The following is a 13,508-nucleotide window of genomic DNA, read 5'->3' as shown; positions in this document are numbered from 1 at the left end:
CACCTGGAAAATAATTTTTTGACTACTAAATTTTGACAATTTTCTCTTATAATTTTAGGAAGCATTTTTTAAGTGATTTTTCATTTTTTTTTATTTTCTCATTCTTAATATTCTAAAATTACTTAAAGAATGTTACCTCATGTTGTAAGAAAAAGTTGTCAAAATACACTAATCAAAATATCATTGTCGAAAAGAATAACAGTAATAAATAGTGCATGTTTAATGAATAATATCTGTGCTCTCTTTTCAAACAATATAACGACATGTGTGTAATATTGCAGCCATTTCAATTTCAAGATCAAAGTCATTGACTCGGTTATGAATTTATGACAAAACAGGAAGAAGAAGATGAAAACTTCAAATCGATTTTTCGTGTCATTAACTTTTCTATAAGTGGATAAGGTGGTGAGTGGTGTGATAATACAGAGCACAATTTTGTTATTCAGCTCTATGATGTTCTTATGAAAGTGGCAAAACTTGGAGTTTGGCTTCAAGTTAATTCATAATGGGTGGAAGAATACTGATACCACTGTTGCTTTTCTTCAACTGTTTGTTCTTTGCAGTGGCACAAGATATTACCAAAGATCGTAAGTTATGATTTAACTATGTTTTCCATCTTCAAATTCAGAAACTGGTAAAATATGCATCATATTCTTCATGCAATAGAGAGAACTGAGAAGCCTTCAACATGTATGATATAAGTCTTACCTTCTGGCATGCATGCCCAACTTTATTCAAAAGTTTGGATATATTTGTATGTGTTAAGATTGAAGTCTTCAATGAATGAAATATATAATTTGGCTTTTCAACGTAAAATTCTCATGCAGTTGAAGTTCTGAAGTCTCTGAGTGAGTCTTGGCAAGGCCAAATTCCAAACTGGGAGGGTTCAGATCCTTGCAGTTGGTATGGCATTAACTGCAGATACTCACGTGTGGTTTCCATGTAAGGTTACTTTTGATTGATTCTCTTTTGTTTACTTTGTTTCCTTTATTAATATATACTTTTGCAGATCATTAACAGATATTGGTTTGACCGGCCAGCTTTCTGGAGATATTGGATCACTTTCTGAATTGGATAATCTGTAAGCATTTGAATTTAGATTGAGAGAATCATATATAATAAACTGGTTTACAAAAGGATTAAAAAGATCATAAAAGGTTTGCGAAATCCTTGAGAATATGTTTGGCTATGTGATTGCCAAGAGTTTACAAATGAATCATAATTCTCTTTAGAGTCCTTTTTTCATGAATAGCTCACTGTTTGTTTCCTAATAGTTTTCTCCTTCTCCAGGGATCTCTCATACAATAGGGGACTAACAGGACCACTTCCACGAGAAATTGGAAACTTGAAGAAGCTAACGAAATTGTAAGGAAGTATTGGTTTTTTGTCAAGTTTATATGTCAATCCTTTTACCAACAGCAACAACCCTTTCATGATGGTGAAACACTTCTCACAAACATTGGTACTTTCTCAATATCTTCCAGAACTCTTGTTGGTTGTGGTTTTACTGGTGGTATTCCAGATGCAATAGGATCTCTGCAACAACTTGAAGTCTTGTAAGATTTATTTTTTGCTGTTCATTTATTTTTTTTAAGACAACTCAAATAATACCCTTTTGGTGGTAAGTTGAATTCTTGGGTAAATACTAAAACAGAAACTTCTTATGGCAGATCTTTAAACTCCAACAACTTTGCTGGATTAATTCCACCTTCTATTGGCAATCTGTCAAATCTTACTTGGCTGGATTTAGCTGACAACCAGCTTGATGGATCCATCCCTGTATCTAGTGACACTACCCCTGGTCTTGATATGTTATACAATGCATTGCACTTGTACATCAATTCTCTCCAGCTTCCAGTTTTTCTTTATCAATGATTTTTCTTCAGGCAATGAATGCATCCAACATATTTGTAATATTGTCTGCAGTCATCTTGGGAAGAATAGGCTTTCAGGACAAATTCCTCCGAAACTTTTTAGCTCGAAAATGGCTCTGATACATGTGTAAGAGTTGTCCTTTGATTTATCATTTGTAGCCTTTGAATATGATTAAACCAGTATGCAAAGTTTCCCTCTTTCATTTATTTGTACACGGAGCACTCACTGGTGTAGAAATATGGTTGAAACTTGAGAAACAATAAAATTAACTTGTCACATGTCAGAAACTTCATGTGACCAAAGTGAAAATATATGAACAGACATGCAAACACTTACATCTTTAGACATAGTCTTCCTTCCTAGTGCATTTTCTGAAGATGAATGGTTGTTGGGGAAGAAATTCTTGAGAGTAATAGATCTACCCTGCATGCACGCAAACACATGTTGACAACACATTTTCTAACACATTCTCATACACGTTTACTGGCAGGATTTTTCACAGCAATCATCTAGATGGCAGCATTCCTGAAACGCTTGGGCTAGTTACGAGTTTGACAGTGGTGTGAGTGACTGTATAACCATATTAAATCTTCAAAAGGAATTTTCTTTAGAATTTTTGCTTGATGCTTTTATGCTTAAATGTATTTTTGTGGCTAGCAGGCGCTTTGAAAATAATTCACTGAATGGACATGTGCCTCAGAGCCTCAACAACCTTATCAGTGTCACAGACCTGTTAGCACCTAAATTATAATGTGCCAACTACAGTTTTATTCTTCTTTATCCATATTTTGGTATCAGTAGCTGGGGAAATTCAATCTTTGTACGGAAAGATTTTTGGTTTTATACTTCTTACTTTTTTCAGGTTGTTATCCAACAATAAGCTGGAAGGTGCCATGCCAAACCTTACTGGGATGAACTCCCTAAGATACTTGTTAGTAACAAAGTGTTCGTTTGTGGAAGTTTTCTAACATTATTAATCAGCCTTTCTTATTCAAAATGAATGTTTCTTGTGTGGCAAATGGATTAATTCTTCAAAATCTATTTTGAAGGGATCTGAGCAATAATAGCTTTGAAGAGTCAAACGTTCCACTGTGGCTTTCGAATCTGAAGAGTTTAACAACATTGTATGTCTTTGTTTTGCACTTGTTTCACTCTTGAGTTCTCCATGTATGTGGTTTCCTCACTTCAATAATTTTTACTCTTATGATGACTGGCAGACAAATGGAGAATTTGTACCTAGTTGGAACAATTCCGAATTTTTTATTCAGCCTTGCCAATTTACAGAATGTGTAAGTCACCTGTCTTAATGATTAATCATCTTACAGTCTTCACTATCAGAAAAAAAAAATGTAAAATTGTTCCATATTCATCACTTTTGAAGAAACATACATGACAAATACCCTGACATGTAACATATTCACAGTGTGCTGAAAAACAACCACCTTGGTGGAACCTTGGATATTGGAACCAACTATAGCAAACAACTGCAACTTATAGATTTGAGGTCAAATTCAATTCAGGACTATAAGCAACCAAATGATCCCCCACATATCAGGATAATGTAAGCCATACTTTTTAATGATTCTGGGCCTTTTTCGTACATAGTTTATTTGTCACCTCAATATAAGTTTAGCCCTCTTTTTAAGCATAAGATTCAATATTTACAGGTCTTTCTTTTTTGGCTCTTTTAGATGACTGAACTACTAACTATTGAATATTGACGGAACTTTTGTCTGCAGGCTCGCACACAACCCGGTTTGCACAGAAACAGGACCAGAAACTATGGAGGATTACTGCACCAACCTGGATATCTTCGATACAAAACAACAAAATAACTGTCAACATGGTAGCTGCAGCCCGGATCAGACTCTCAGTCCCAACTGCAAATGTGGATATCCATATACAGGAACTTGGACTTGCAGAGCCCCTTCCTATTTTGAATGGAGCAATACAACAACCCTGGAGGAATTTCTAATGCATGAATTTCAATATCATCATCAACCTGTCGATTCAGTTTCTCTAATCCCTTCAACTAAAGATCCATTTCGGGGCTTTGAATTTATCATACAAATTTTCCCACTAGACCAAAATCATTTCAGCCAACTAGACAAATCTAATATAAGCTTTTTGCTGCGCAACCTAAGTGCATATAGTGCATTTGATTTTATTACAGGAAACCATGTTGAAGGTAACTATACTACTAACTTTTTCACCCCATTATCTAGACACAGAAATACTCACACTAATTTGTCTATCTTCTTCTCACAATGAAGGACCTAAGCAGTCAAGTAATTCATCAAACTCTGCAATAATTATTGGAGTAGCAATTGGAGGTTCTTCTTTGTTGCTACTGTTATTAGCCCTGGCAGGTTTTTATGCTTTCCGCCAGAGGAGAAGGGCAGAAAGAGCAATATCTCGAAGCAATCCTTTCGGTAAATAATTCTAAACTCAATTCCTGAACAGCCACATGGAATTAAGTTGATTTATATTAATTTACGCAAAAAAAAAATGCAGGAAACTGGGATCCCAATAAAAGCAACTGCGGCACCCCTCAGTTAAAAGCACCAAGGCAGTTCTCTTTTAAGGAAATTCAGAAATACACAAACAACTTCTCACAAGCCAATGATGTTGGATCAGGGGGTTATGGAAAGGTCTTTATTGTTTCTTGTTAACTTTAATGTGCTGCTACGAGTTATGAATAAATACATAATGATGGGTGAGAACTATTTTTAAGAGAACAACAAAGTTCAACCTTGCAACCATACATGACTGGTCATAGACTTCTCACCCTATACTTATTTTCATAATACTGCTCTAGTATGATTTACAAGACCATAATGTTAAAAATCGTGCATCGACTAGAGATTAGACCAAATTATAACATATAAGAGAGTTAAACATATAAGTTAACTCATACTAATAAATAATAATTTGTGAATGCTTTATAAGTTAACTCAATTGAATTGCAATAATATTCATAATACAATGAGTTAAACATTTTGTTAATTAGCCACATAGTGATTAATTTGTGGAAGATCTCCTCCGATGGTTCCTTATTCTAATTCTCCCACATTTCTAATCATTGCATGCACATGGAGCTTGAAGCTACCACTAACAGAGACATGCTACTCCCTCATTGGCAACAAATTTAACAAGAACGTGTTATACATTTATTGACAGAAATTTAACTATATACTTCTAACAATAAACTGATAAGTAAATGTTGACAGGTTTACCGGGGAACTCTTCCCACAGGGCAAGTTGTAGCCGTAAAGCGAGCTCAAAAAGAGTCAAAGCAGGGAGCGCAAGAATTCAAAGCTGAAATTGAACTCCTCTCCCGGGTCCACCACAAAAATCTGGTTAGGCTTGTGGGATTCTGCTTTGAACACGAAGAACAAATGCTGGTTTACGAGTTCGTTCCTAATGGAACTTTGAAGGATGCTCTCACATGTACGTATAATATATATATATATATATATATATATATATATATATATATATATATCCAGTTTATTAGTTACATCACATATTATATGAGTATTATTAGTATGGAATATTTTCCCTGCATTACATACATTCATCTTTTGGCCAGTGCTCACTATTCATGTTTCCTAAGCTTCATCCAGAGGACATTGACAAGGCACTAAACTATATCTGCTTCTGAAATAATAATTAACTTACTCAAATCCAAGTTCCAGTGTTTCTATTCTTATAAATATTATATTCAAATCTGTAAATGATTGCTTAAATAACATATGTCAAATTCATAACTCGGTATCTAATGTACCTTATAAGTAATTTGAAGAAAGATGTCCCACATAGGTGGGAACATCCTTGGGGGCATGGCTTGGTAGTTATAAAAGAAACCACATGCCCCCCCCCCCCACCCCTCCCCCCCATTTAACACACCACACATCCCATTTTCTATTCTCTTCTTTCAACGGGGCATGGGCTTGGGCATAAGTTGGTTTAAAAAACTATGGCCACAAAATATGGCATGGAGAGGTTCAACGGAATAATTTCTCGTTGTGGAGGAAATTAAAGATGAAGGCAACTTTGAGAAAGGACAATTGCATAGTTGCAATTGAAGGAAAACCCGCATGGGCTTGGGCATAAGTTGGTTTCAAAAACTATGGCCACAAAATATGACATGGAGAGGTTCAACGGGAATAATTTCTCGTTGTGGAGGAAATTAAAGATGAAGGCAACTTTGAGAAAGGACAATTGCATAGTTGCAATTGAAGGAAAACCTGCAGAAATGATGGATCAAAAGTGGAAAAAAATTGACAACAACACCATTGTGAATTTGTACTTAGCAATGGCAGATTCGGTAGTATCCAATGTGGTAGACAAAGACATAGCAAAGGAGATTTGGGATGCCCTCATAAAATTATATGAGGCGAAATCTCTTCACACAAGAATATTCTTGAAGAGGGATGCCATCATAAAATTATGAGGCAAAGTCTCTTCACATGATAACATTCTTGAAGAGGAAACTCTACACTCTTTGAATGAGTGAGTCCACGATGGTGACAGGCCACATCAACCACTTGAACACTTTGTTTGCCCAACTATCAGCGACAAATTTCAACATAGTTGAAAATGAACGCATGGAGCTTCTATTGTAGAGTTTACCTGACTCTTATGATCAACTCATCATCAATATTACAAATAATAATATTGAAGGTCGTCTACACTTTGAGGATGTCGCCGAAGCAATTCTTAAAGAAGAATCCAGGTGAAGAAACATAGTAGATATGATGGAAAGTTCAAACCAAACGCAGGCTTTGGTGATGATGAGAGGTAGATCAACAGAGTTTGGATCTAATGGGAGTCAGTCTCATGATAGATCTCAAAGTAAGAAGCATCTCAAATGCTACCATTGTGGCAAGAGAGAACATGACAAGAAAGATTGTCGACACGGGAAGAATGGAGGAAAGAACTTTGAGGCATCAACCTCACAAGGTTGTATGGCAAGTACCTTGGAGGATGGAGGTATTCTGTGAAGAAGAGAGGAGATTTGGTAAGTCATGAAAGCTCAGAAGATCATGGCAGATGTGTATGTGCTTATGGGAGATACGTTGTAGGAAGCTAATGCAATGGTTGCATCGACAAGTCAAGAAGAAGTGGTGTTGATGTGACATCGTAGACTTGGGTATAAGTCAGAGCCAAGTTTGCAAATCTAGGCGGAACGTAATCTCTTACTCGGGCTCAAGAAGGTTATTTTACCTCTACGTGAGCAGTGAGCACTGTGTGATAAGCCAACAAACATAGATCGAAGATTTTTGACTACTAGAAAAAGAAAACACAAGAAGACTTGGTTCATTCTGATGTGAAGGAATCACCGGAGTTATCCCTAGGAGGATCAAAGTTTACTCCAAAAGATCGTGGGTGTACTATGTCAAGAGGAAGTCAAATGTGTTGTTACCAGTTCAAGGAATCCAAAGCTTGAGTAGAACTGGAAACTAGGGAAAATTAAGTGTTTGGGCTATGCTGACAATGTGAAGGGGTACCGCCTGTGAGTTCCTGATAACGTCAATTTTTACCTATTTTTGCGTGTTTATTTTCATGAATAAATCAACTCTTTTTCTAGTTTTTATCTTGTTATATTTTCAAGTTTAATGTATTTTGTACGATTTTGTATTTTAGTTATTTTATGATGGTTTTACCTATAATCTCTATTTTGAGAGGGTTAAATAAGTTAATAGGAAGCATTTGTGGCAGAAGAAAACAAATAAGAACTCGAGGGAGCATGTTTTGGAAAAGAAAAGATCAATTTGAAGTAAATACTCGCGTCGAGCGCCACCGGAATCACGCCCAATGCTTCAAGTACAGTATGTTGTTAAATTGCACAAGGTTGAGCGGTGGAAAGTGAGGCTGAGCGCTCACAAGGCTAAGCGGTGGCAAGTGAGGCTGAGCGCCCGCAAGGCTGAGTGGTGAAAAAGTGGGGTTGAGCGCCATTCAATTTGTAAAACCTACCGTCGGGCGGTGATTAGGCAGTGGCCAGCGGCGCTTGGCGGTGGAGGAATGCCGCCAAGCGGTGACTCCCTGGAGTTGCCTGTTTCACAATTTTACTGAGATGGCGCCAGGCGGTGACAATGTTGATATGTCGAAAATGGATATTTAAACATGTTTCTCGCGAGGGTTTTGGAGATTTCTCATTTTGCACGATAGAGAAACACTTTTGGGATGCTTGGAGAGCCTTTTGGAAGTTGCTAGGGGTGTTGGGAAACTCTCCCACTCCTCCTTGGGTCTTCTCCTCCATTCATAGTGGTTTTTCCCCCTTTTGGGGTTGGAGAGGAAGATGGGTTGCGATTGGGAGATGGAAATGTAAATGAAAGGCGCAATTGGAGCATGGAGTGGCTACCAAGAACCTTGGGAGAGGATTTGCATCTTCTTTTTGGTTTCCATTTTTTCCCCTTCTAATTGTAAATGTTAGGTTCTCCACCATGGAGAGCTAATCCTAATTGTTGATATTAGATGTAATAAACTGAATTCTTGTGTAATTTGTGTTGTTAATACATAGGTTTTTTCATTTCAATGTTAGTATTTGAATTCCAAGCTTAATGCTTGCTTTGGTTTGGACATCCATGCATGATTTGTGATTCTGGAGGTGTTGAAAAATCTCTTTTGAACCTAGAACTAAAATTAAATACCTAATAGAGCTTGTATCTAGGAATAGAACATGATTCATTAGTAATCTTAACACTCTTGAACTTAATGCATGGTTGCTTGTTAAGGATTCAAGGAATTGAAACTTGATGGGTTATTATAGGCTCAAAGTCACTAGGGATAGGATTTGAGTATATTGGTGAGTTGATTTTGACTTGCTTATTGTCGGTGTTATTTTTCTCATCTCTATTTTAGTTGAGTGTTTGTGCTGCTGGTCTGATACCCAATAGTAATAACAATCATATGATATATGCAGGGAAACGTGGAATCACGTTGAGCTGGAGCAGAAGGCTGAAAGTAGCCCTTGGTACTGCCAGGGGTTTGGCTTATCTTCACGAACATGCTGATCCCCCTATTATACACAGGGACATCAAGTCAAACAACATTTTGCTAGATGAGAACTATAATGCTAAAGTCTCTGATTTCGGTCTCTCTAAGTCCATCTTAGATGATGATGATCATGTTACCACTCAAGTTAAAGGAACAATGGTTTGTAAATATATATCTTCTACGAGTTTTTGCTATAAAATAAGCAGCCAAATAACTGATTGAAAGTTTTCAAATACATGCAGGTAGAATATCATTTATTGCATGCTTTTGCAGAGTTTTAAAATAATTTTAATGTAATTTTTTTCTGAATTGAGAATTCTCATGAGTTTATGTAAGCATCTAAGCTCTTAGTGCAACACATACCAAGACATGGAAAACACATCATCTGTCTGGAGCAAAATCTAGTTTAAAATCTTTTTCCTTGAAGAAGATCTCATTGAACTTTAGTGATGACTGATGAGAATGAGTTCAATTTGTTGATGCAGGGCTACTTGGATCCAGATTATTATACTAGTCAGCGGTTGACTGAAAAGAGTGATGTTTATAGTTTTGGAGTGCTAGTGCTGGAGCTAATTACTGCAAAAAGGCCAATAGAACGAGGGAAATACATTGTGAAAGTGGTCAGGAATACAATAGATAAGACAAAAGACTTGTATGGTCTTCACGAAATTATTGATCCAGCCATTTGTTCAGGATCAACACTGCAGGGTTTTGAGAAGTTTGTTGACCTTGCAATGGAGTGTCTTCAAGATTCAGGAGTCGACAGGCCCACAATGAGTGAAGTGGTTAAAGAAATTGAAGAAATGTTGCGATCTCTCGGTTTGAACCTAACATCTGAATTAGCGGCATCCTCTTCATCCAGTCATAGATTTCATGAGGTGAGTATAGTGAGTTCCCAACAAGACCACCTTTACAGCAATGAATCTGTTGTTTCAAGTGCAGAAAATTTGTATTCAACAAGTGAGCATAGTTAAGTTAAGTATTTTTCTCAAGATTGAAGTCAAGACGCGTTTGTTTATTAGCATTTCTAGGCCAAAAAAGTAAAGTAGAAATTTAGAATTAGAGTTTGTGGTAGTTATTAGCTTCAAAGTATAAGTCTGTATCATGGTTCATGTTTCCTTTTTAGATCATTTATTTTCCTTCTCTCTCCCTCTAAAGATGTGAAATGTAGAAAGAATATAGGTTCGGATATGGAGCATACGAATATAGACCCTTTTTTTTGTATATGGGCGTGGTTTGTTTGTCAATTTATGAATGATTTCAATGGCTTTTCTTTTACACCATCTGTAATCTAATCAATGGATGCATAAAATTTACTTCTAATAAAGAATATTTACTTAATTTGTAAATAAGTGGCACCACATGTTTTCTTGATAATGTCTCAGTTCAACAAAAATAAAACCTGCAGTACTTAGCCACCAAGTATCAAAACCTTTATCGTCATTAATCAGTTCTATTGTCCTGGTTGCTCATAATTTGGTTGGAAGATTATGAAACTCACTACAGTCACCACAAGTGCAAGAAATTGGTAGGAGTGAAGTACTAGTTATCTTGATAACAGTACAATATAAATTTAGAAGAACTTCCATTCTAGTCAAGATCTTAACATTTTCTCGCAAGGTGATAAAAGAAAAACTTCCCTAAGTAATCTTATGCATTCATACACTTACCTCAAGTCATTGGTTTCTCCATTAGGGATGAAATGTACAACACATTCTTGTGAGCCCCACCATGAAGTTTGGTTCCAACGTGCCACCTCAATCTATTGAATCCAATTCGATCCAACATAGGCACGTAAGTTTTATTGAGTTGTGACGCAAAGCAAAAGAAATGATCAAGCCAGAACAGACCACCTGGCCTCAACACCCTGTATATATCGAATAGTACAAACTCAAGAATTGTGTCTGGTATCCAATTACTCAACACATCCATGGAGTGTACAATGTCCAGTGTGTTGTCAGAGAATGGAAACCTTTGAGAGATGCTAATATGCATCGGTACCAAACCCCTTGATGCAATGACGTTGTTGAAAGGACCATCCAAATCCAGTGTGCTAGTGATGATGATCACATTCCTTTCCCTCATCCTTGCAGCAAAAGTTCCTGTTCCACCACCAATGTCAAGTCCAATTCGAATTGTCCCTGCAGCTTTGGTTGCAAGAACTTGGTCTATTCCAAAACCAAGTCCACCATCATCAAAGATCCACCTACTCCTCTCTTCCCCTTGTAAATCAAAGCAACTCTTGCAGTTGTATGAGCCAGGCTTGTTCTTTCTGTCAACAAGGCACTGATAACTTTTACAAGCATAAGCCTCCCATACAATGCTGGTGTCTGGTGGGGTTGACCAGAGGCTCTCAGGCAAAGGTGTTGGCTCCACATAATTTGCAGGAGACTTGGGGTGGCATCTCCTACGAGGGAGAGGCTCACACCCTTTGAGCATGAGCCTTTGTGCAAGCTCATAATCCATAGGGCACTCCCCTCCAATCTCATACTTCATATATCGGTTTAACTCCTCATGGAGCTGCATGCAGAATGCTGCAACAGGTGTGTGAATCTCATCTGACCCTATCATTGGTGAGTACCCAAAAGGGAGCTTGTGAGGGCCAAGTGCAAAACTAAGCTCATCATTCCATAACTTCCTACTCACTTGATTCTGATCAGCACTGTTGGATTGCTTTTCTTGTTGACGCGTAAGGTCGATAAGCAGTGCCTGGACAAGTAAGTTAGAGGAGTTGAGTCTGTGGTGCAGTTCAGACAAGAGTGAGTGAGTGGCAGCAAGTTGAGCTTTGGTGGAGTTGAGTTCCTGCAAGATAGAGTTTGAGTCACCAGGACTTGTATAGGAGTGGTACAAGAAACTAAATGGACCAGTGAAGATGTAAATGGTGGCAAGGTTGGTGAGTATGAGTAGCATAATAGGCTTCAGCTTGTGCTTTTGGCTGTGAGCAAATGCTTGCAACTTTTTTGAGTATTGTTGGTCATGAGCTTCGTTTCCCATAATGGCTTAGAAGAGAAAGGAACAAAAAGATGTGCAAGTGAACAAATAATTTGTGTAATTTAAGGAGGGAATTTAATGATATGCAGATCCAAGGTGGGAAAATAGTTCCACGTTCTGTACATGTTTGTAGCAGTGGAACATGAACATTGGTCATTGTGAAGCGCCGGAGTGGACGTTCTAGGAATGTAAATACTAAAACCTGCCTCGTGATTTGACCCTTAATGGTAGGGAAATTGTAGCCCCTGCGTGTTCTTGTTACTTTACCACCATCTGCGGATCTCGCCCACAAGCTCATTTTTTGTGGCCTGGAATTCGATATCAACGCCACATTACTAAACACATTTTAACAGATAATTTGGTTGCTCGAAAGATTTGATCGCAGATGTCGTTTCCTATTATATATTATTTCTCCTTGGTTGAGTTGTTTATTTCTGAGTTCATTACCAAAGTTTTATGAAGAATTCATTGCAAGTTAGCATGTTCTCAAAAATGGTTATCAAGAAAGGTTTTTGAACTTCGTTTTGGAAATATAAGTTGTTCCAATGTCTTTGTTCTTTCTTCTGTCAAACAATAAAGGATGGGAGGTTGTCCCCTTTTGCATATGTTTTACTGGTCTTAACAATGATCTACAATATGCTTCTTTTATATTTTCTTCGAACCAATTTCAGTTTGCAGTTCAATCAGTCGAATGAACGAAAGAGGGGTTCTTTCCTTTTTACTATATTATTATTATAATTACAATTAGAATTACTACATAATAAAAAAACAGCGTTTTGTTCCCCTGAATTTTCCTTCTTTGCCTTCAACGTTATACAAAAATACTTCCATCAATTTATTCTTATTATTAGCTGGAGCCATTATTGACGAGAACAGGGTCTAAAAGCAACAGTGAATTCAATTTTATCTTAGCATTCTACACAGTCGTTTTTGTACGCAAAAATTTTATAATTTGACAGTATGCTTTTATTCGTATATACATGAGCATAGTAAAAGCCTATGACAAACTAACTATCGTTTTCATATATGAATAGCAACTTGATTTAACGGAATTATGATTCAAGATTAGAGGTGAACGCCTACAAAGCCCCTCTAGTTTAATGGTTTAAATATTAAAAGTGCTGATAAGGACTTCACCGTAATCAATGGAAATTGCATTTATGAGACCTCCTTAGTCAACATGCAAATATCAAAAAATGGGAGACTGCAACATAAATTACAAAGTATGGAACATTTCAACCACAAGCTACGTCTTACAACTTTTCCACTGGGGATTATCTAGACTATTATTACTATTGTTTACATGGTCATTCTCATCTTGCAAATGTTTCGAAAACTTGCAAGTGGAAAATGACTCCCAGATTCCCAGATTCTTTATAAACTATTTCACTTTAGAAGTAGATTTGACTTCATGTATAATCTTTCTCTTGCATAATACTTCTTCGGTCAAATAAAAAGACTGATTATATAATGTTGCCCTTTTATATTATCATATTGCTAAAACCAGAATCCTGTTGAATTTCATATGATCGTAGGTTTTGGGGATGTTATAAACAATTAACAAAGGTTTTCCTAAGATTGAATCTTCTCAGGGAAAGTGGATCAAGTGACATGAGTATATCTATTCTTAATTTTGACAC

The 13,508-nt window shown here is 36.9% G+C and overlaps 2 protein-coding genes across 2 annotated transcripts; one reads left to right on the top strand and one right to left on the bottom strand.

Annotated features, from left to right (window-relative positions):
* The first annotated feature begins 290 nt into the window (after window positions 1–290).
* LOC114187831 (probable leucine-rich repeat receptor-like protein kinase At5g49770) lies at window positions 291–10,124 on the top strand. Its single transcript, XM_028076208.1, has 19 exons — window positions 291–587; window positions 828–942; window positions 1,010–1,081; window positions 1,291–1,365; window positions 1,485–1,556; window positions 1,671–1,832; window positions 1,927–2,001; window positions 2,366–2,437; window positions 2,536–2,607; window positions 2,738–2,806; window positions 2,925–2,999; window positions 3,093–3,164; window positions 3,299–3,436; window positions 3,615–4,063; window positions 4,149–4,307; window positions 4,390–4,526; window positions 5,106–5,325; window positions 8,804–9,036; window positions 9,363–10,124. Exons 1-19 carry the CDS (start codon window positions 506–508, stop codon window positions 9,849–9,851), a joined length of 2,838 nt encoding a protein of 945 aa, XP_027932009.1. The 5' UTR covers window positions 291–505; the 3' UTR covers window positions 9,852–10,124.
* On the bottom strand, window positions 9,589–13,288 carry LOC114187832. The gene is made up of 2 exons (XM_028076209.1): window positions 10,548–13,288; window positions 9,589–9,801 (listed from the first exon to the last, which is right to left on the bottom strand). The coding sequence occupies exon 1, from the start codon at window positions 11,869–11,871 to the stop codon at window positions 10,549–10,551; it is 1,323 nt and encodes a 440-aa protein (XP_027932010.1). The 5' UTR covers window positions 11,872–13,288; the 3' UTR covers window positions 9,589–9,801; window position 10,548.
* Window positions 13,289–13,508: the final 220 nt, after the last annotated feature.

This window comes from Vigna unguiculata, chromosome 6 (assembly GCF_004118075.2).
Source record: "Vigna unguiculata cultivar IT97K-499-35 chromosome 6, ASM411807v1, whole genome shotgun sequence".
Lineage (NCBI taxonomy): Eukaryota > Viridiplantae > Streptophyta > Magnoliopsida > Fabales > Fabaceae > Vigna > Vigna unguiculata.
Note: the sequence above shows the minus strand (reverse complement) of the source record. Positions and strands in the feature narration are given on the sequence as shown.

Coding starts and splice junctions, on each gene's coding strand:
- LOC114187831 (XM_028076208.1), top strand. CDS start 506: ATGGGTGGAAGAATACTGATACCACTGTTGCTTTTCTTCAACTGTTTG. Junction 4,308..4,389: donor ATCTCGAAGCAATCCTTTCG/GTAAATAATTCT, acceptor AAAAAAATGCAG/GAAACTGGGATCCCAATAAA. Junction 4,527..5,105: donor GATCAGGGGGTTATGGAAAG/GTCTTTATTGTT, acceptor AAATGTTGACAG/GTTTACCGGGGAACTCTTCC.
- LOC114187832 (XM_028076209.1), bottom strand. CDS start 11,871: ATGGGAAACGAAGCTCATGACCAACAATACTCAAAAAAGTTGCAAGCA.